Source organism: Mirounga leonina, unplaced genomic scaffold (assembly GCF_011800145.1).
Source record: "Mirounga leonina isolate KUSES-001 unplaced genomic scaffold, KU_Mleo_1.0 Mir_150, whole genome shotgun sequence".
In the NCBI taxonomy this organism is placed as follows: domain Eukaryota; kingdom Metazoa; phylum Chordata; class Mammalia; order Carnivora; family Phocidae; genus Mirounga; species Mirounga leonina.
Window position 1 is genome coordinate 10,596,900 of NW_023270374.1, and position 20,728 is coordinate 10,617,627.

The following is a 20,728-nucleotide window of genomic DNA, read 5'->3' on the forward strand; positions in this document are numbered from 1 at the left end:
CAGAGCAAACAGATTTAGAAGGGCACTGCCACAAACGTAAATAGGAAGCTACCTCTGCTTCACTCAGCTTGCAGCTTCCACACAGGAAAAGGCTGAATTAATTTTCCCCTCAAAATGAAAACAGCAATTCCTAAAAATAGAGAGCATGTGAGTAACAAGTGCAAAGACTAAAGACACTTAAGGAATATCCGGTAAATATCAATACTCAGTTGTGTGTTTGGGTGTGTGTTGTTTTTCTCCCAATGCTTTTTACTAAGCTGAATTTGGGTTCTCTTTGCCTCTAATCTATAAGTGTATCTATCTACCTATCTATCTATCTTTATAAATACCTATGTATTTAACATACACTAAATGTAAAATATAAATATTTAATATAAAAATGACAAGTTTCTATTCATAACAGTTCGCCAGTCTAGTACACTGCCTATGACCAAGGTATGGTACGGAGTATGGTCGCATTTTTTATTTTAAGATCACTGATCTTAATTGGGGTCACATTACCCCAAATTATTTTTTCTTTCACCTTGCATGTCACCTCACCTGTCCCTCAGCCTGGCAGGTCATGTGCTAAGAAAATAGACACCAACCATTCTGTGATTGGGCTCCTTAACTTGTTAAATGAACTTCATGCCCATAGTTGCTGTATTAGTTACCAATTGCTATGTAACAAATACCCCAAACTTAAAATCATAAATCATAAATATTTGCTATCACAAGGTTTTTCAGGACAGGAATTTGAGAGTAGCTTTACTGGGTTGTTTTGGCTCCATGTCTTTCATGATGTTGTAGTCAAGCTCCACCAGGGCTGTGAATAGCAAAAAGCTCAACTGGGTCTGGAGGATGTGCTCCCAAGCTCACTTGAATGACTGTAGGCAGATCTCAGAAGATCCCCTTCCAAGTTTACTCACATTGTTACAGGCAGACCTCAGTTCTAGCCTTAGGAGTCTCTTCAGAGGCTGTTTGAGTTCTCTCACAACATGGTAGCAGGTTTTCTTCTCCTCAGAGCTGCTTCATTACATGCAAGCTGCTTCACCCAGAGAGAGTATATAGTGTATTGAGTGGTGACCCCAAAAAGATATCTCCATGACCTAAGCCCCAAAATCTGAATGTAAGCCTATTTGGAAAAAGGGTCTTTGTGGATGTAATTAAGTTAAGGATCTCAAGACCTTGATATCGTTCTGGAATAGGGTAGGCCTAATGACAAGTGTCCTCATAGGAGAAGAAAAAAGAGAATAGGGAAGATAGCCATGTAAAAATGGAGGCAAAGTTTGGAGTTATGTTGCTATAATCCAAGGAATACCTGGAGCCACCAGAAGCTGGAATAGGCAAGGATGGATTTCCCCCTAGGGTCCCTAGAAGGAGTGGAGTCCTGCCAATACCTTGATTTCAGACCTCTGGCTGCCAGAACTATGAGAGAATAAAGTGCTGTTTTAAGCCATCAAATTTGTGGTATTTTGTTATGGCAGCCCTAGGAAACAGAGTGATTTGAGAGAGAGTGAGAGTTAAAGATGGAAGCCACAGTCTTTTTGTAACCTAATCTCAGTAATCCCCATTATTCTGACATATTCTATTCACTAGAAAGGAGTCATTAAGTTCAGGCCACATACAAGGCGAAAGGAATTAAACTCTACCTCTCCAGGAGAGATTGGAGAAATACCAAATAACTTGTAGATGTATCTTTAAAACCAATAAAGTTCTCATCTTAAGTTTCTCAAAATGACTTTTGAAGCTCTTCCCTTTCCTCTGAGAACAAGATACCAGGAGGAAGCAGGAACAAATGTCTAAGTCTTGAGGATGGTATGGGACTATTTTTTTTCTTAATTCCTATCTGTGACTTCCATATTTTCTCAAACACCAGTCATTACCGCATATGTTTGGATGGATTATTGTCATAAACATTACTAGTAGACCTCACGATGTCATGTATACATAGCTCATTTAAAATGACTATTAATAAAGTACCATATAAAATAAGAAATCAGTATTTCAAAAGCAAGTTTATGTACATCACCTCCCTTAATATTTGATTCATTTTCATAACAGATATAAATAGAGATTTAGTATTATCTAAGAGACTAGGAGAGGCAGTATGTTTCAGCAGACAGAGCACTATACTGAGTCAGGATACCCAGACTCTAGTCTTCACTCTGTCGCTTATCACATGGTAAATAAAAAATAAAAATTAAATAATCTTTCTGGGCCTCAGTTTCCTTAATTGTATAATTAGGAGGTCAGATAAGAGAATCATTAAAACCCCTGTCCACTCCAGCAGCTGCTGCAGCAGCATTACCTCTATTAGCTCCAAAAACCGGACTAAATTTAAGATTATACATATGTCAGAACTGAAATATAATATCCATACCAAGGAAGAACAGCTGAAAAAGTAAGGGACTATCTTGTTTTAGATATCAGGCAAGGTGAATTTTTTTAACCCTATAGTAAAGTGCTTTCACTTTGCCAGCAATAAATTTCTCCTGGATAGCTTATGGGGTCTCAGCCCCATTACCATCTCCGAGGGGTGGTGTTCCCCGACCACCATGGGAAAAGTAATCCTTTCCCTCCCACTCTCGACTCTGTTGCCACTCTTTATATTCCTCATATCCCTTACCATGATCTGAGGTGTTTTGCTCTTATGTGAATGTGTTTATTATCTGCCTCTCTGTGCTAAGAACCTAAGATCTCAGAGTACTCGAACCTTAGCTTTTTCACTATAGTTTTCTACATTCCAGAAGAGCACTCTAGCTCAGAATAAGTACTCAGTAAACACTGATTGAATAAGTAAATGAGGTATGCTAAGTATTTTACAAGTAATAATAGAGCCATATATTTATATTACGTCTTACCCTGATAAACAGTGGTTCTGCATCCTAACAAATTCACCCAAGGTAGATACGACTATCCCCAGACAGCTGTGGATGAAGAAACCGAGGCTCAGAGGTTAAGGGACTTTACCAAACAATTAGAATATCCTGGATTCAAGACCTCTCTTTAGACTTTCTACCGTGATGTTTACTGTTCTTGACCCAGAAACAATCTTTAATTCTATAAGGAAGAACTTGGTTTTATCAATGTTTTCAATTGGAAACACCTCTAATCAAGCCATAATGTAGTCTAATATTTAGTATTTGGGCTTCATAATTAATTGCAGGGATAATTAATAAATTTACAAATTGTTATGTGTTGCCCACTTTTTAACCAAATCATATAGGTTAGTAATAGCCCAAGGAACCTCTTAGCAGTGGGGGGAAATCTTCATTTAACTCAGCATTCACTATTTCTATAAATGTATTCTGCAATTCCTGCGCATTAACGACTGTGGCTCTGAAATTAACCTTTCCTGTTTGCTTGTGCCTGACCTCAAAGCATCCCAGATTACTCAAAGCAATTCTGATGGCTTTAATTTATGAGAACACCTTCAAATATTCATCTTTTAAATCCTGAAAATGATTATCCCTGCACACCAGTGGCTCTCTTTTTAATCTTAGCTGATAACTCTGATTAAACATATCCAAAGGCTGATTACCCCCACTGCGGTTAATGCTGGTATCACAGCTAACTATCTCACGGCAGGAATTGCCTTCGAGAGCCCATTTACATTATTACCCAGAATTGATTTACACTGTTATTTCCTATTGATCACATAGGCAAAAGAAGGTATAGACAGGGTCCTCTGAAGGCCTGCTAAGATCTCAAATAACGCAAGCCAAGCACAGGCGCTTATTCTACATTCAGCTGGTACATTTACAACAATGTAAATACTAGCTGCTTCCAAGATGTTGTTATTTTTAGAAGAAACCATTTACTATTAGAGTCGTTTAGTTATTTCATCACAAAGCTACTTGGAGATGGAATCTATGTTATTGCAATGGGTAAAAAAAAAAAAAAGAGAGAGAGAGAAAATGAAAGAAAGTAATCCAAGTATAGGTTATCTGGGTGCCATGTGGACAAGTTGAGCAAACTTCGTCCGCCTGTGCTTTCTTGCACTGCTAGAGTCTTTGAGCAAGAAGCATGGCTGGGGACAGGATAACGGAGATGCTGGGATGGTAGCAGTACTAGCTCTGCAGATTTCTGGTATCACGTAGTCCTATCTTGGGTGTCTTCTTGGTTGGTTTCCTGCAGTGGCAGCTATGACTATCGCAAAGACAATGCCTTCATTAATTCCTCCAATAAACATGTATCAAAGGCCATGAACTTGATTCTGGATACTATGTCAGATACTAAGGATACCAGGGGTGAATGAGACTGATAGGACTTTTCTCTCTTCAAACTGTCACTCTGTTTGAGAAGGCAGGCAATAAATAAGGAAACAAATACTAACTGTGAACATGCCACAAAGGAAAAGAAAAGCATGTCTGAGTTCTCTTCAAAGAAAGCCCTAATCTGCAACCCAAAAGAACGCCTATGTTGTGTGGCAAAACAGGACTAGGGTAAGGAATCAAAAGGCAAGGGTTCTGCTCAGGATTCCACCACTGTCTAGGTCAATGATGCTCATGCTTGAGCTTACATCAAAGTCACATGGAGAGTTTGTTAAACCACAAAGTTTGATTCAGTAGGTCTGGGGTGGGGCAAAGGAATTTGCATCTCTGACAAATCCCAGGTGCTCCTGCCACTCCAAGGAGTGCGTTTTGAGAACCACTACTCTGGGTTTTATAATCTTTCTGCCCTTTTCACTTCCACATTCATCATAAGGATCACTAAGGAGATAAAAATGTATAAAACTGTTTAATATAAATGAAAGAGGTGGTAATTATGAAGAAATAGATTCAAATAGTATTTAAATGCCTAAAGCACTTAAGGAAAATGAGCCAATCAGAGTTGGTTTTAGGAGGAACAACCCCGTATCTCTCTTCAGGAAGGAAGATGGTTTTATATTCTTCAAAAGCCATTTTTCTCCTTGTGTAACGTAAGTCATTTAATTATAGAAGGGGCTCATGAGGGCCCTCAGATCTCCATCAAAGCCTGACAGAGTCATATTCTTGACAGCATGTCCACTCCACTGCCTTCACAATCAGACACCTGCTGGTGGAGCCCACGATGGCTGAAATCAGGTCACGCATCGCAGAGGACTAACTGGGAACCATCTTACGAGTTACCTACTCTAGAAACTGAATTTACTCAGGACTACAGGCTCCCTTTCAGCATATTAGCTACCACCACTGGAGGAAGCAAGGAATAAAGATTTATTGCCTAATACTTTAGTGGTTTGAATTAACTCTCCCTTCAGAGACTTGACTTACTCACTTTCCAGGTATGGCCCTACTGAGAAAAATGACCACTTTTTTTTTCAAGGTTTTTTTTTTCAAGGTGACCTTATAATTTGAAAGATTTAAAAGGCTTCAGATCATCCTCCCAAGGTGACATTCTACCGAGGCAACAGAAGCAAGAGCTGTCCCAAGAAATAGACGGCAGGTATTTTAGTCCCACTTTTGTCAATAGGGATCTAAATCACGTACATTCAATAAAACTCAATAAATATTTAACCTCTCTGAATTTCAGCTTCCTCCTTTATAAAAAATAGGGATTGCCAAAGACCAGGAATTGGCAAAATCTTTCTGTTAAAGCCTGATAGTAAATGTTCCAGGCTTTCTGGTCATAGAGTTCCTGTGGCAACTACGTGACACTGTCCCATGAAAGCAGTTATAGATAATATGCAAACAAATGCTGTATTCTTTTTTTTTTTTTAAGATTTTATTTATTTGACAGAGAGAGAGAATATAAGCAGCAGGAGAAGCAGGCTCCCCGCTAAGCAAGGAGCCCGATGTGGGACTCAATCCCAGGACCCCGGGATCATGACCCGAGCCAAAGGCAGATGCCCAATGACCTGAGCCACCCAGGCGCCCCCAAATGCTGTATTCTAATAAAATTTTATCTATAAAAAACAGGCAGTAGGTCTTGGCCAACACCTGCAGTAACTCTCGCCCTAACCAGGTGATACTTGAGTTATCTACCATGCCCCTGACATGGACATAGTTTGTTACTGGGAGCAACGAATTTAACCATTCTGTACCTGAATTTCCCTTTGTGTTGAAAAAGAACACCATTACTTGTCATGTCACTTCCTCATAGAAATTTCAAAAGGACTGATGAGCTAATGTTTCAAAGCACTATGATTCTTGATGAAGGGCATGGGAGAAGTATTATTATCAGCTGTACCTTTTAAGCTACTATCATCTGATTATTATTGTACCTGGGAATAGAATGAAGATTCTGATTCATATATGCTATACTATGGTCTCTCATCCTACAGTCTCCTTTCAAATGATTAATAAAAACCTGTGAGTTGGATGCTAATATTACTCTTTGATATCTTCCAAAGATTAAATGGAAAGAATAAAAGAAACAGATCCTACCATTTTATATACAGATTTTAATATTTTTCCATTTATCATTCATGATTATTCAGCTTTAAAGCCTAAAAATGGAGCATTCTCAAGAAATAGAAGAGATATGTGAGCTATGCCAAAAATCATTAAATAAAGTTGATATAGTTTCTTTATTTTTATTTGTTCACCCTTAGGAGAAGCACCATTAAAAGTAAATTCCTTAAACATGAGACTTTGGAATTAGATGGATGTTAAAATGTGATTTAAAAAAACCAAGGGAGGGGCGCCTGGGTGGCTCAGTCGTTAAGCGTCTGCCTTCAGCTCAGGTCATGATCCCAGGGTCCTGGGATCGAGCCCCGCATCGGGCTCCCTGCTCCGCGGGGAAGCCTGCTTCTCCCTCTCCCACTCCCCCTGCTTGTGTTCCCTCTCTCGCTGTCTTTCTCTCTGTCGAATAAATAAATAAAATCTTAAAAAAAAAAAAAATCCAAGGGATAATTAACACTAATTTCATCATTTCTCAGGGATATTAACATAAATTGTCTTTTACATGTTACCCATCACCAATTATCAACCAATCTTCCACATTTAACAAGTAATTCATTTAGTAGATGTTTCTCTAGTACCCATTATATACAAGGGACTGATAGAAAGGTGGAAAGCTTGTATGTATAACAATAAAAAGTAGTGAAAAGTGTCCTCAGTGTGTTAAAAAGCTGTTCATGAGTTTGTACTCATGAGTTTGAAGGGAAAAAAAAAGTGCATTTTGCAGAGTTGATAAGGAAGACTTGTTTCATGACAGAAGTGATATTTGAGTTGAGTCAAGAAGACAGGAGAGGGGCAAAGAGCTTTCTAGATAGCCCTAAATACAGACCCCAGCGCAGGCACACCACTGTGAGCAATTCAGGTCATACAAAAGCTTGTTAGTTCAGGATATGGCAGTAAATCATGGAAGGCCAAAGGTCATCAGGCTAACAAGTCTGTGTTTAAAGAAAGACCCATCCAAGGATTTTGAGAGGAGTGGAGTTAGGTTTTTACCCGTTCATTCAACAAACAGATTTTGAGCCCCGGTTATGTGTCAAACATTTTTCTAACCTGTATGGACAAAGCAGTAAGTGAAAAAGATGCAGGAAAAAAATCTCTGCCCTCATTTTCATAGGGGAAGACAGACAAAAAACAAAATCAGTTAGTAAATGATACCAAGTATTTGAAGGTTATATACTACAGATACGCAATTATAAATTAAACGAAAAGCAATTATAAACAGGTTGGTTTGGGCGATCCTGGAGGTTACATTTGAGCAAGGGTTTGAAGTAGGTGATGGAGCAAGCCAGACAGATATGTAGAAGAATAGAATTCTAGGCAGAAGGAACACTAATGCAAATGCATTACAGGTCAGCAAAGCAACCTGTGTGGGCAAGGAAGAGGACAGAGGGAGATGATGTCCAAGATGTAAGGAGGGCCACATCGCTTAGAGTCTTACAGACAATTATAAGGACTCTGGACTTAGGAATATCAATCTACCAGCACCAGGCAGAACGCAATGCAGGAGGGAAAGAATTAGTGGAGGCAACATTTGCAAAGCTATTTTCCAGGTGAAAAGTTCTGAAACTATTCATTTGATCACTCATTCATTCACATTAATTCAGCACATATTCAGGAAACATTATGCTAGATATTGACACTCAAACTGTGACTCTGATAGACAAACTTCTCCCACATGAAGTTGGCCCTCTGGTAGAATGATGATAGCATGAATAGAAAGGTTCCACATGTTGATAAGCTTCTAAAACTCTATAGAAATCTAAATTTTATTATGAATCTAATATTGTAAAAGAGAAGGTCCCAAAAGGTCCAACTGTATAAACAGTCCTTAGTCTACTTCTTAAGTCATTTCTTTAGCAATCATATTTAATGAAATATTCGCCAATATTCTTTCCACTCTTATGATTATTTTGAAAAGAATGATTGGATATTCTACATCAAAAGAAATCAGAACATCCAAACAATGAAGAACAAACTAAATCTCTGAGGCTTATCTTTCTACCAATTATGATGAGTCACAGAATATAGACTACAAACATGATTAATTCAAATATAAGCATTAAGAAAAAGATTAATTTAGCAAGCATAAAAGAAGCAAAGACCAGTCCAAAATTACCAAGTTTGTCTGTAACCTAGACAACAGCGTTTTCCAAACAAATTGCTGATGCATGAAGATATTATCATTGGTGGCTGGATGACTGGCTTTAGTACCCCCATAATGATAAACCCGCTGTCACAGAGGACAGATAGGAACTAGTTTCTGCTGTCAAACTGTCATGGAATTATTAAATATAGAGGGGGAAAATGACCCGAACAGTATGTAATGAGCTCCTTTTCATTCCCTCTCTACAAAAGCACATCTGTGGATTGTTAATGACTCTGAAATGGATGACCCAAATTGATGAGAAAGAAAAACATCTTTCAGGGATAGGAAAAGGGAAAATGAACACACACACACCATGTTTATAAAATACAATTTAAAATATAAAGGCTCGTGAAAGTACTGTGGAAAACTATAAAGTGGCACACAGATGTAAGCTATTATTACTCATTTCCATATTGCTCGATTGCTTCCTTTGCTTTTCTTTATGTTTCCAATATAGATCATTAATCTTTCAAAATATAGAGAAATACCAAGACTTATTCACAAGTAGTCCATGTGTGTGACTTTCATGAGGTGTCACTGCCATCCCAAGTCTGGTCCTTTCTACGGTGCTGGATGATTTTCTTACTAGATGTGCCCTGTGACCCGTGCACAGTGACTTGAATGTGTATAAGGCTCTCATTATCTCAGTTCATACAGATTCGGTACCAAGTCCTGTGGACTGACTTTTGTTAACTAGAGTCCTTGTGCCACAAAGACTCAGTTGGCCCGGGGTCCCCAGGAAAGCCACACCTTAGCTCAGAGATATGACTCAATCATGAAACTCCTCAAGCATAGGTCTTGGTGTCATTGATCTTCATACCTCCCTCAATAACCCTGAACTAAGCTAGATGATTTAGAGGGATGTCAGACAGGAGCAAGCACATTAGACAGAATCATCATGGCATCAACCCATACACAAAGCCACCATTTTATTTGGTCATATTTAGTGATACTGAGGCTATCTGTCTTTGGAAACCTCAGAGGTAAAGAATTTCTTATTTGTGCTTTAATATGTAAGAAAGGAAGTAGTAAATCAGTAGGAAACCAGGCCTTATTGCTTAGTTTAAGGACAGACACAAGTCTGAAAGTAATCAATAATCTGCTTGTTCTCAGGGCGGTATCAGTTAGCTATATCACAAAGGTAATATGGTGTTAAAAAGAAAAAATGACCAATATTTGTAAACATAGAGACATATAATCCTGGAAAGGGAAATCACCTTTAATACGCAGGTTTTCTGACTCAAAGGGAGAACTGTTTAGAACACCACTGTACACAAAGGACTTTATTTGACATAAACATACATTTCAAGTGGGAGTGAGGGGCCATTTGGTACATGATTTGACTCTTTCACATAAGGTAAAAACGCTAAGAAAGAAAGAAAAGTGAGAAGTCACTGAGGGAAAAATTAAACAGTATATAGTTGATATACATTCACTAGAACCCACTGTGAGAAATACAGAATGCAGTATTATAATGTTTATAAAGAAAAAATATCATTTTAATATATGACATTTACTACAAAACCTCAGATTTAAACATTATTTAAAGTAATCTTTAAAATATAACACACTATCTCTCCACTCACACATATCCATAGGAAATTCATTTTTACACAACCTGCCTATACAGAGCCCAACAAGTATTCTACAGATAGTGTTATAATTTTTCAGTCATGTTTTCTCCACTGCAAAAAAAACGAAAAACAAAAACTCGCTTCACTTTTACATAAAATGTATTCACAGACCCAGGCAGTATCATAAGAAGCAGATGAATAGAATAAACAATTAATTGGCGTCCCAATTTCCAAATCAATGAACACCTTAACAGTGCAATGAAACCCTTTACCTCCACCCGCCAAGCCCTGAAGGTTATGTGATTAAAAAATCCGTGCCTTTAACCAGCTCCTCTCTCAGTATTTTTATTCCACACTACCCCACTCGATTGGCTAAATGACTAGGCAACAAGGTCAATCAAATGCAATACTTTTCTCTATTCAAATATAATGGAAATTTTGACCATTCCACATTCAAAGAGCAAATACATTCTCACACTGACAACCACATTCCACTGGCTTTTCCTGAAAGCAAAGTGTGACAGATGCCTTGGCTGTAATTGCCAATCAGCCTTTGCATGGCAGCTGAAAACACAATACATCACTTTGATCTCCTTTGCTCTAAACACATCCACAATCAAGAAACCTGAACAAGGAATAAGAAATTGGCATCACTTCCAGAAGCTGTCACTCCACGGCACTTAAATGCTATAATGTATATTTTGCTCATATTTTTATTTCTCTGTTTCAGAGACACTCTGTTGAAGATCTGAACAAAAATCATCTACACTCACATATGATACATATATATTTGAAGAACTACTTGGAGCGCACATTTTATTACCAAGTACAAAATCCGAATATAAGCCCACTTAATTAAATATCCCCACTACCACTTCCTTTCCCAGTTGCACGCTTTTGGGATAAAATCAGAGACATGTGCTCAGCTGATTTGGAAACAGGGTTCCCAAGGGCTGTACTCACATTTTGCAGGCAGGTCATAGCCACATGTGATTTTTGCATGTCCAGTTTCACAGCCATTCAGGTTACGACATTCAGCCAGTAAACAGGGCCCAGCTGCTCTGTGAATACAGCCATCCACTAGGGGAGAGAGAAAAAAGTTAGCTCGTTTTTGTCCTTTGGAAGTAAATGCAAAACCCAAGACAGGAAGATAAAAGGAACTCAATTTGTTCCTCTTGAAAATGACCATGTCTCATGGAAGAAAACCCATGATGTCCAATCCTTCAAACACTAGGTTTTCGTGTGTGTGTGTGTGTATGTGTGTGTGGGGGGGGTGAGCAGAGGTAGAAGGGTTACAGAAGTCATGCAGTGTGCTGGTAAACATTAAGGGGCAGTTTCTTTTGGGATGGGGGAATCCCTGATTTGTAGCTGTTTCTACTCCCAATTGTGTAAATGTCCCCACCATGCCCAATTTCAAACTATCAACTTGAGGTCACTGAACACAGGGTGCGAACGAAATGCTAACAATTCTGTCTCCCAAGCTGGTAAGTATTGCCTCCGATATACCACAGGTTATAGAAGAAAAAGGTCAAGAAGAAAGTGAGCACAGCAATCTAAAACATCTGTATTCACCTCAAAACTAAGAGTAGAATTAAAGCCATTAAAAAAAAGGACCAGATGCAACCACTCTGGAAAACAGTATGGAGGTTCCTCAAAAAGTTGAAAATAGAGCTGCCCTATGACCCAGCAATTGCACTACTGGGTATTTACCCCAAAGATACGAATGTAGGGATCTGAAGGGGTACGTGCACCCCGATGTTTATAGCAGCAATGTCCACAATAGCCTAACTGTGGAAAGAGCCAAGATGTCCATCAACAGATGAATGGATAAAGAAGATGTGTTATGTATATACAATGGAATATTATGCAGCCATCAAAAGGAATGAGATCTTGCCATTTGCAACGACGTGGATGGAACTGGAGGGTGTTATGCTGAGCGAAATAAGTCAATCAGAGAAAGATGTGTATCATATGACCTCACTGATATGAGGAATTCTGAATCTCAGGAAACAAACTGAGGGTTGCTGGAGTGGGGGGGGGTGGGAGGGATGGGGTGGCTCGGTGATAGACATTGGGGAGGGTATGTGCTATGGTGAGCACTGTGAATTGTGCAAGACTGTTGAATCACAGATCTGTACCTCTGAAACAAATAATGCAATATATGTTAAGAAGAAAAAAAAAAGATAGCAGGAGGGGAAGAATGAAGGGGGGGAAATCAGAGGGGGAGACGAACCATGAGAGACGATGGACTCTGAAAAACAAACTGCGGGTTCTAGAGGGAAGGGGGGTGGGAGGATGGGTTAGCCTGATGATGGGTATTAAAGAGGGCATGTTCTGCATCAGCACTGGGTGTTATGCACAAACAATGAATCATGGAACACTACATCAAAAACTAATGATGTAATGTATGGTGATTAACATAACAATAAAATTTTTAAAAAAATTACATAAAAGAACAATGGACATAATCAAAAAAAAAAAGAACCAGACCTCTGAGTTCCCCCTTGCCCGCCCAATAGCAGGACACAAACACAGCTGTGTTTCCGCAGCTGACAGGGCACTAGATGATAGTCAAGGGTAGCTTGGGTCTTAGTAACGCCCATAAAACCACCCTCACTCACCTGACAGCAACTAAGCCAAGAACTTGAGCTGTTCCTGCCCTTGCTCCACAAATTGAACAGCTTCCTTCCTTTCACCAACCTGAAGTCTCATCAGTCCTCTGGCCTCTGCATCCTTCCCCTTCACATCTGGCCTACACAGTGAGACTCGCCTTTCGAAAACACAAATCTGATGCTGTTGGAAATTAAGACTTTATATGATTGAATGGGGTGGGCGTGAGTGCACAGATGGAAGGCTCAAAGATCATATGCACATACATTAGGAAATTGAAAACTTGGGTTCTTAGTTGTTGTTGAATGGACCCCTTGGACTGAAAGGAAATGCAAGATTGCTAAATGAAGGGTAAAGAGACAAAGAGGTAGAGAGTAAGAGTAAGTTGGGATGTGAAAATAAACCAGGATATTAAGAGATCAGAAGATGTCCCCCTCTCTCCACAGTCCACAACACAATGGAATTGACCCAGAGAATCTTCAGTGTTCCAATGCTCGTTCTTTCACTGTTCAGTCATACACATACTCACACATACAATTTTTCTCTTCCAAAAAGAGCTTAATAAATTTTGTTCAAACTCTTTCACATAGCAATTCTACTTTTTTTAAAAAAAATTATTCTATGGAATAATTAACACAAGTGCAAAAGTTACAACTCTAAGAATGTCAGAGTTGTTTATAATAGTGGAAACTTGGAACTTCTCAGAGAGCTGGTTAGATAAATCAAAATCCATCAGTGCAATACTATTATGCAGCTGCTAAAAAGAATGGGCCAACTCTATATGTAAATAGTCCTAAACATGGAAAGATTTCGAAATGAAATGTCAGGTTTAGAAGAGTACATAAATCATACAGTCACAATTTTGCTTACAAAGTTATACACACACACACTTATACACAGATACATTTACACACACACACACACATACATATATGCACCCCAAAGATACACCAAAATATAAAAAGTGATCATGAGATGGGAAACAGAGGGTGAGACTATTAGGAAAAAAATTAGGTCCTAATTTATGTTTGAATTTTTTTTATAAGAGCTTCAAGAGAAGTATTTTAAATTGAACATTTTTTCTTGGCAAAGAGATAATTAGTTACTTAGTTTGAAATGGATAATTAAAATAGGATTTGCTAGTGTATTTAATCATACGCTGTCAAATATTGTCTGCATTATTTAGATGGCAGTATAATGCAGCTTGTGGATATCTAATTCTCAAAATCTTCATGTTCTACCAGCATTCATGACTGCATTAGAGCAATGAAAAAATGGCTGAAGAGCTATTTAATAATAATAACTTCAGCTTAAATTTCTTGAGTGCATCTATATGCCAGCCACTATACTCAGGACAACTTTACCAGCAGATACTAATTTTATCATCTGTGTTTTATAGAGGCTTAGAAGACGTTAGTAACCTACCAGTGTTCACAAAATATTGGCAATGTGATTCAAAACCTTACCATACCCTGACCCACTATAATTCACTGCCTTTAGGACCTGAATCCAGGTAGTCCTACCTCAATCCCTGCATGCGGTATGTTGAACCACCACATTACATTGCCTGTCAGTTCCCATCAATTCTACTTATGAGTTGTAACGGTCATACAATCACATGCACAGACCTCAAACGTGCAGTTTTGATGAGTATATACATAACAAAGGTATATACTCATGCAACCATGATACCAACAAAAATACAAAATGTTTTCCGTCAACCCAAAAAGTTCTCTTGTGCCCCTTCCACCCGATTTCCCTTCTCACCCCACAGAGAGAGACCCTTTTCTGATTTCAATCAGCCTAACTACGTTTTGCCTGTTATATAACTTCAAACTTCATATAAGAGACGGAGGATGGGGGCTAGCTTCTTTTACCCGGCTTATTTTTGAGATTCATCTGTGTTGTTGCATGCAATTCTACTTCATTCCTCTTATTCTCAGTTCTTTCAGCCTTCTGGCTCTCGTTTTCTTCCTGGGTTCCTTGGACTCTTTATCTGTACATGGATAGCTTAAGGCTCTGCCAAAGATTATAGGTATTCATTTACAGATTTGGGGGCTCCCTCCTCTGTGACTCTCTCCCTTCAGGAATCCTAATCTCAATTCCTAGTTGTTCTGACAACACTGAATTCAGTCCTATGATGCCTAAAGCCAATAAAACTACTGTTTTTTCCTTTGAGCCCTATCAGCCACTTCCCATGTGGGGCACAGAGGGCCCGTGGGGTCGAAGCCATTTAAATGTGGATCTCACCCAGTGTGGTTTTCCTTCTTTCGAAGGTAGAATCCTTTTTAGTTTCAGCTTGCTTTTAGTTGCTGTCTAGTGCCAATGAACAGTTCCTGTCGTTGCTTTTATATTTTGTCAAGAATTTTAAATTACTATTGGTAGGAAGTCTACTGTGATACAAGCTAGGCTGTCATTATCAGAAGCTGGAAGTATACGCTGCATTTTCTATTGGCTAAAACATGATATCATATTATTTTAGAGCTGTATGTGGCCTTTGGAAAAAGTACATGGGAGAAAAAAGGAAATGGTATTATCTATTGTATCAATTCTGTACTTGAGAATGGGTTGTTGTATCTTTGAAAGAGAAAAAATAAATAAATAATGTCTCTATATGTATAAACTCGGTATGAGATTTTAAAATTCTCTAACCTATTGTCAATTCTTTTGCTCAATTTATTTTTCCTAAAATGCAGATCAGATCTCATCACTTCCATACTAAAGTAGTGTTTGCTATTTCCCATATCTTACATTATAAACCCCTTAATTACAAATTATGGTCTTTTAGACCCTTCATAAATGTGGTTCCAACTTAACCTCCCAACCTCACATCATCTCATTCTCACTCCCTTGGCATCATGTAATCTGACACATCTAAATCTTTACCATTCCCTAAACACAACACGACTTCCTTTGCAAAGTGCTCTCCACCCAGAATATCCAGCTACCCCTCCCCTGTTTCCTGCCTAGCAAGGTCTTTCTCACTGTTCCACTTCTAGTTCCAATGTTTCCTCCTCTAAAAAGCCATTCACAACATTTACAGGACACAATAATGTCTTTTTATGTTCCCACATTCTGGCGTGTACCCTTATTTTCATACTTATAAATTGTTTTATAGCTGTTATATAAACACAGCAGACTGGTTATATACTAGAAAGTCTCTCCTGCTTTAGTCATTCAGCTCCTTGAGGGTACAGGAGGTGGCTTAGTCTTTTTATATCCCTCATTATCTTTTTTTAAAAGACTTTATTTATTTATTTGAGAGAAAGAGAGAGAGAGCACAAGCAGGGGAAGAGGGAGAAGCAGGCTCCCGGGTGAGCAGGGAGCCCAATGTGGGGCTTGATCCCAGGCCCCCGGGATTACGACCTGAGCTGAAAGCAGATGCTTAACCAACTGAGCCACCCAGGAGCCCCTATATCCCTAGTTATCTTAAGAACTGACTTTTTATAAGTATTTAATACAGTTGAATTAAATGCAAGTAAATTTGGGAGGAAAACTAGTGTAGCTTTTTTTTTTTTTTTTTTTTAATAATACTGAAGAAGTAATCAGGCTAGTTAAATCCAAAGAACCAGAAATGGAAAAGCAAAGTTAAATACACAGCCACAATGTGTGGTCACAAGCTTCCATATTAAAAGTGTTAACAATTCACAGACTCTGAAAATTCACCCATTTCCCCAGGTCTGGTGCAGCCCAGTAGAAAATCTGCTCCCTTACCTTCCCTTAGGATCAGCCTAACATCAGGCTGGGTAGTGGCAAGATGTGAGACATAACACAGCTGCACTTGTTCCATTTCTCCCACCCCCAGTCCCCAGGTGGGAGGGGATAGAGGACCAACAGTTAGCATTTACACTGCCATAGAAGATATTCAGTCTGACCCAAAATGTCTAAACCCAATTACAACCAAAAAACAAAAACAAAACCAACCAAACAAAAAACCCAAGACCAAAAGTCTAAATGAGAAACGAAAGTTGAGCACAATTTTCCAGAGAGCAATAGGACTACTGATGCCTCTTATTCTATAAAAGAAATATTCACACAGGAACAAAAAGAAAAGACGACTAAGCTCCATAAATAAATATGTTCACTGAAGTCCATTTATTTTTCTTTCTGGTTATATAGCTAGAAAGCAACTCCCAGCCTCCCTTGTACTGAGGTTGTGTGAGGTCATGAGTTGGAGTTGTGTTCAAAGGAGTATCAGTAAAAATGATGTAACTACTTCTATGTCCAACCCCTAAAACTCCTGCACCCAGTCTTCCACATCATCTTCTGTTGTCTGCAGGCTGCACGCAGAGGATCCATTGGAAGACTCTAATTCCCCAGGAGATAGTATAGCAACTAAACAAAAAGTGCCCGAATCCCTAAAATTACTGTGTGGAACAGAGCTCCACCTCACCCCCACTTCCCATATTGGACTGTCAGTCCAGGGATAGGCAAAATTTTATTATGTAAAGCCACTGAGATTTGGGGATGTTTGTAACATAGTTTGCCTTGACTGATACTTGTACTTCTATTGTAAATATTCCAATGATAATTTTCATTCAGCTTGATTACTGCTATTTTTAAAACTTGTATGCAAAAAATTGGAGATTTTACTATTAGAATGAACATATTATATTAGCCAAGTTCATTTCCTTAAGTATGCCTCAGAGTTCTTAATCATGCTAGACATTGAGCTCACTCCAGAACACCAAAGCCAGCCTGACCAATTCATTCAAATAGTTGTTCCTCTCACTTTGTGATTGAAACCAGACTAATAGAAGATAAAGGCTGAGGACTGCCTAACAAACTGCCTGTGCTATGATTAGGTAGGAATGGAGAGAACACTGAGGTCATTCATAGAGCTGCTCTTCATCAGAGCTAAGAGGAGTCTGGCTGCAACTTCTCCCAAAAACCAGGTTTTCTGCTGTACTGACAAACTTGCCTTTGCCATCCTGACTGAAAGGCCAAAATGCTTGCAGGCAGATGGTTAACTAAGGCAAGGGCCTTTGAGTCCTGGCATATTTCCTCCAGTTATCTAACAATATCTAAATCCAGAAGACTTCAGCCTATTAATTATACCATCTTGGGTAGGTTTCCTTACACCATACCTAGAGAATTAGACTGTCTCTGGATGGGGTAGAAAGATGGGTTTTGGTTGCGCTTGAGGGAGATTGTTTTTTTACTTTTGTCAGTAGTACCTTGGAGTGTAGAGTTTGAATGTTTTTATAGGATGGTCTTAACCCACTATTTAAATAGCTAAAATAAAGACAAAAGAGATGGGACATGAAACCACATCAATTTTTCTGACCTAAGATTTATATTACCCCATACATTCCAATCTGCCTCTTTGGCCTTCCTCAGGTAAAGCTCCCTGTTTTACATACAGATGAACAAATTGATCCTGAAAATAGGAAAGAAAAACAAGCCACAAAGCACTGAATGGGAATCCTTCAGATACAGTAGACCAGTAAATGTAAGAGCTAGCAAAAAAAAAGAACCAGGGAAGATTTCTAAATATGTGTTTTGAAAAATGCTAAACATATTATATAGCAAAATCCAGTTATTTTATAAATTGGCCCTATGAGCTTTCTTCTTTGTCTTACAAAGACAAATTTTTAAACAGTTTTTAACAAGGGGGATTTTGAAGTTCTTAGATCTGTACATATTCATTTAATCTTCTTTTGTAAATAAAATACAGTAACTTAATCTAAAAGCAGCCGCATGAATCACATTAGCCTGAAAAATAAGAGACTCTCATTGAATACATCTTTTAGAAGCCCAAGAGAATACAACAGAGTTTTTTCCAAATCAAATCAACATAAATTTATTAAACAAATACCTCGCACAAAACATTCTGCAAGAAGCTGTGAAGAAATCAAATGATGGTAATAATATGTCACATCTTTTGAGGATTTACCATGTGCCTTCTGGTGTGCTAAGTGACTTGCAAACTTTCCCTGTATAAGAGGAAGTGCCACAAAGTGGAAATAGGATGGTTCTAGAGTCAAAAGGCAGAGGTTTGTGTCCCAGTGCTATCATTTTAGCTCCCCATACTTTGATTTTTTCATCTGCAAAAGAGGGCCCTTTTAGGACCTCTCTTCAAAATCATAGGGTTTTTGTGAGCAAATGAGCTATTACATGACAACCACTTTGAGTAATGCTTGGCATGTAGCAAGCATGTAGTAAATGTTGGCTATGTTATTACATTTAATATCATAGACTTCTTGACAGGTAAGATCTACTCAGATGACTACTTAACAAAGAAGAGTATGTTAAGGAATTAGTGCAAGATCACACAGAAGCTGGCGTCAGAATCCAGGTTTGCTTGAACTTAATCTATATTCTTAATCCTTACTTTCTTTTACGGCCATTCATGCAAAGAAGTATAACCATGGACCCTTTCCTTGGGAGGCAAGTGAATAGGACATACAGGCTCAGAATCATGTTTTCACTGAAATAAAAAGTAATGGACACTATATAGAATATCTTAGTTATGTAGAGTATGTCTTTTAATCAAAAAATTAGAGGAATAGGTCACATGTTAATGTGTTACTTTTTATAAAGTCCTTTGAGAAAATGACCACATATTTCACTCTCAAAACAATCTTACAAGGTGGTCCTGGACTTTATTACTTTTCCCATTATATAGCTGAAGAAACTCAACCAGTGCAAGAGTAAATGTCTAAGGTCATCCACCTGTTAAGTGGCAAATATGAATTCAAGTTTCATTGCTCTTGAAGTGTGGTCAATATCACTTGGGAAGCCTGAAAAAAAGTGGATTCCTAGACCCACCCTCAAATCTAGAGGGTCAGTCTCCCTAGAGGTGGGACCCCAGAATCTGCATTTAATAATCCCAACAGATAGCACGGATGCACACTACCAACAGAGAACTTTGAGAATCACTCCTCTATATGACCTTGTTTGACAAACCTCCAAAGAGTGGTGAGTAGTTGGGCCTGTGGCAAGTGATCTAAGAATTCACTGGATGCACGAAGTCACAGGCCATGGCTCTACCAAATCAGAAGATCCCCTTTAAATTTAACTAGAGCTATATTCCCCAGGAGTCCTAATCAATTATTGAAAGAATCCCTGCCCTTAACAGTTTGCTATTAGAGCAGGCAATGTTAACTGGAACTAGAACTGAACTCCAGTAGCAAGTAGGATTTTAATTAAATGCTGTTTCACTCAAAGATAGATACAGTAGTCATGAAATGCCTCAGGCATAAAGAGGTCCTTGGTGTATGGTCTCCAAAGTAAGGTCACAAGACATCCATACAGGGGATGGAAGAATATATTTAAACTTTTCTTGATATTTATAATTTTTATCTAAAAAGATAAGAATGAAGTTCAAGTTTACTAATATTTAACACACAGATTGACAATAGCACTTGTATATAATTTACAAGTAAACATATACAATTTATAAGTGCATGCTCAAAAAATTTTTACTGAGAAAGGTACACAATTAAAAAAAAATTAAAGTCAACAGACAGTGATTAACAGGGCTCTAGAATCAAACTGCCAGACTCTACTATCACTTAGAGTTTCTGCATCTATATAATGGGTATAATGCTAGTATCTACCTTCTAAGCTTCTCATTCTAGTTAAATAAGGTAACATTTGTACAGTGCTTAGCTTGAGAAGTGTCTGTATAAGTGCTCAAAGAATGTTACAGTGGTAGATACTTCTACCACTGCAATTGCTGCACAGAAAATGGCAACAATTATCCCCATCTTTGCATCCATGTCCTTGGAAACATGACTCTACAGCTCTTTCCAACAAGAAATGGAATCTGTTTCCCCACACCCTGAGTCTAGGCTGATCTTATAACTTGTTTTGGCCAACAGAAAGAGGCAGAAGCAACCCTGGGCCAGTTCTAGGCCTGAGCCTCAAGAGGCCTTTTGCACTCCTGCTCAGCAACCACATAAATGAGCCCAGGCCAGCCTGCTCAACAGAGACAAGCTATCCCAGCTGAGGTCATCCTAGACTAGTCAGCACTCAACTTTCCTAGCAGTTACTCACCACAAATACATTATGTGAGAACTGTCCATGAG

At 38.5% G+C, this 20,728-nt stretch overlaps 1 protein-coding gene across 1 annotated transcript in view; it reads right to left on the bottom strand.

Annotated features, from left to right (window-relative positions):
• MACROD2 (mono-ADP ribosylhydrolase 2) overlaps nucleotides 1-20,728 on the bottom strand; it is a 1,406,961-nt gene that overhangs the window by 1,318,296 nt on the left and 67,937 nt on the right. Inside the window, exon 2 of the mRNA XM_035005819.1 lies at nucleotides 11,049-11,165. Within this exon, the coding sequence (XP_034861710.1) occupies nucleotides 11,049-11,165 (117 nt within the window). The remainder of the gene's footprint in view (nucleotides 1-11,048; nucleotides 11,166-20,728) is intronic.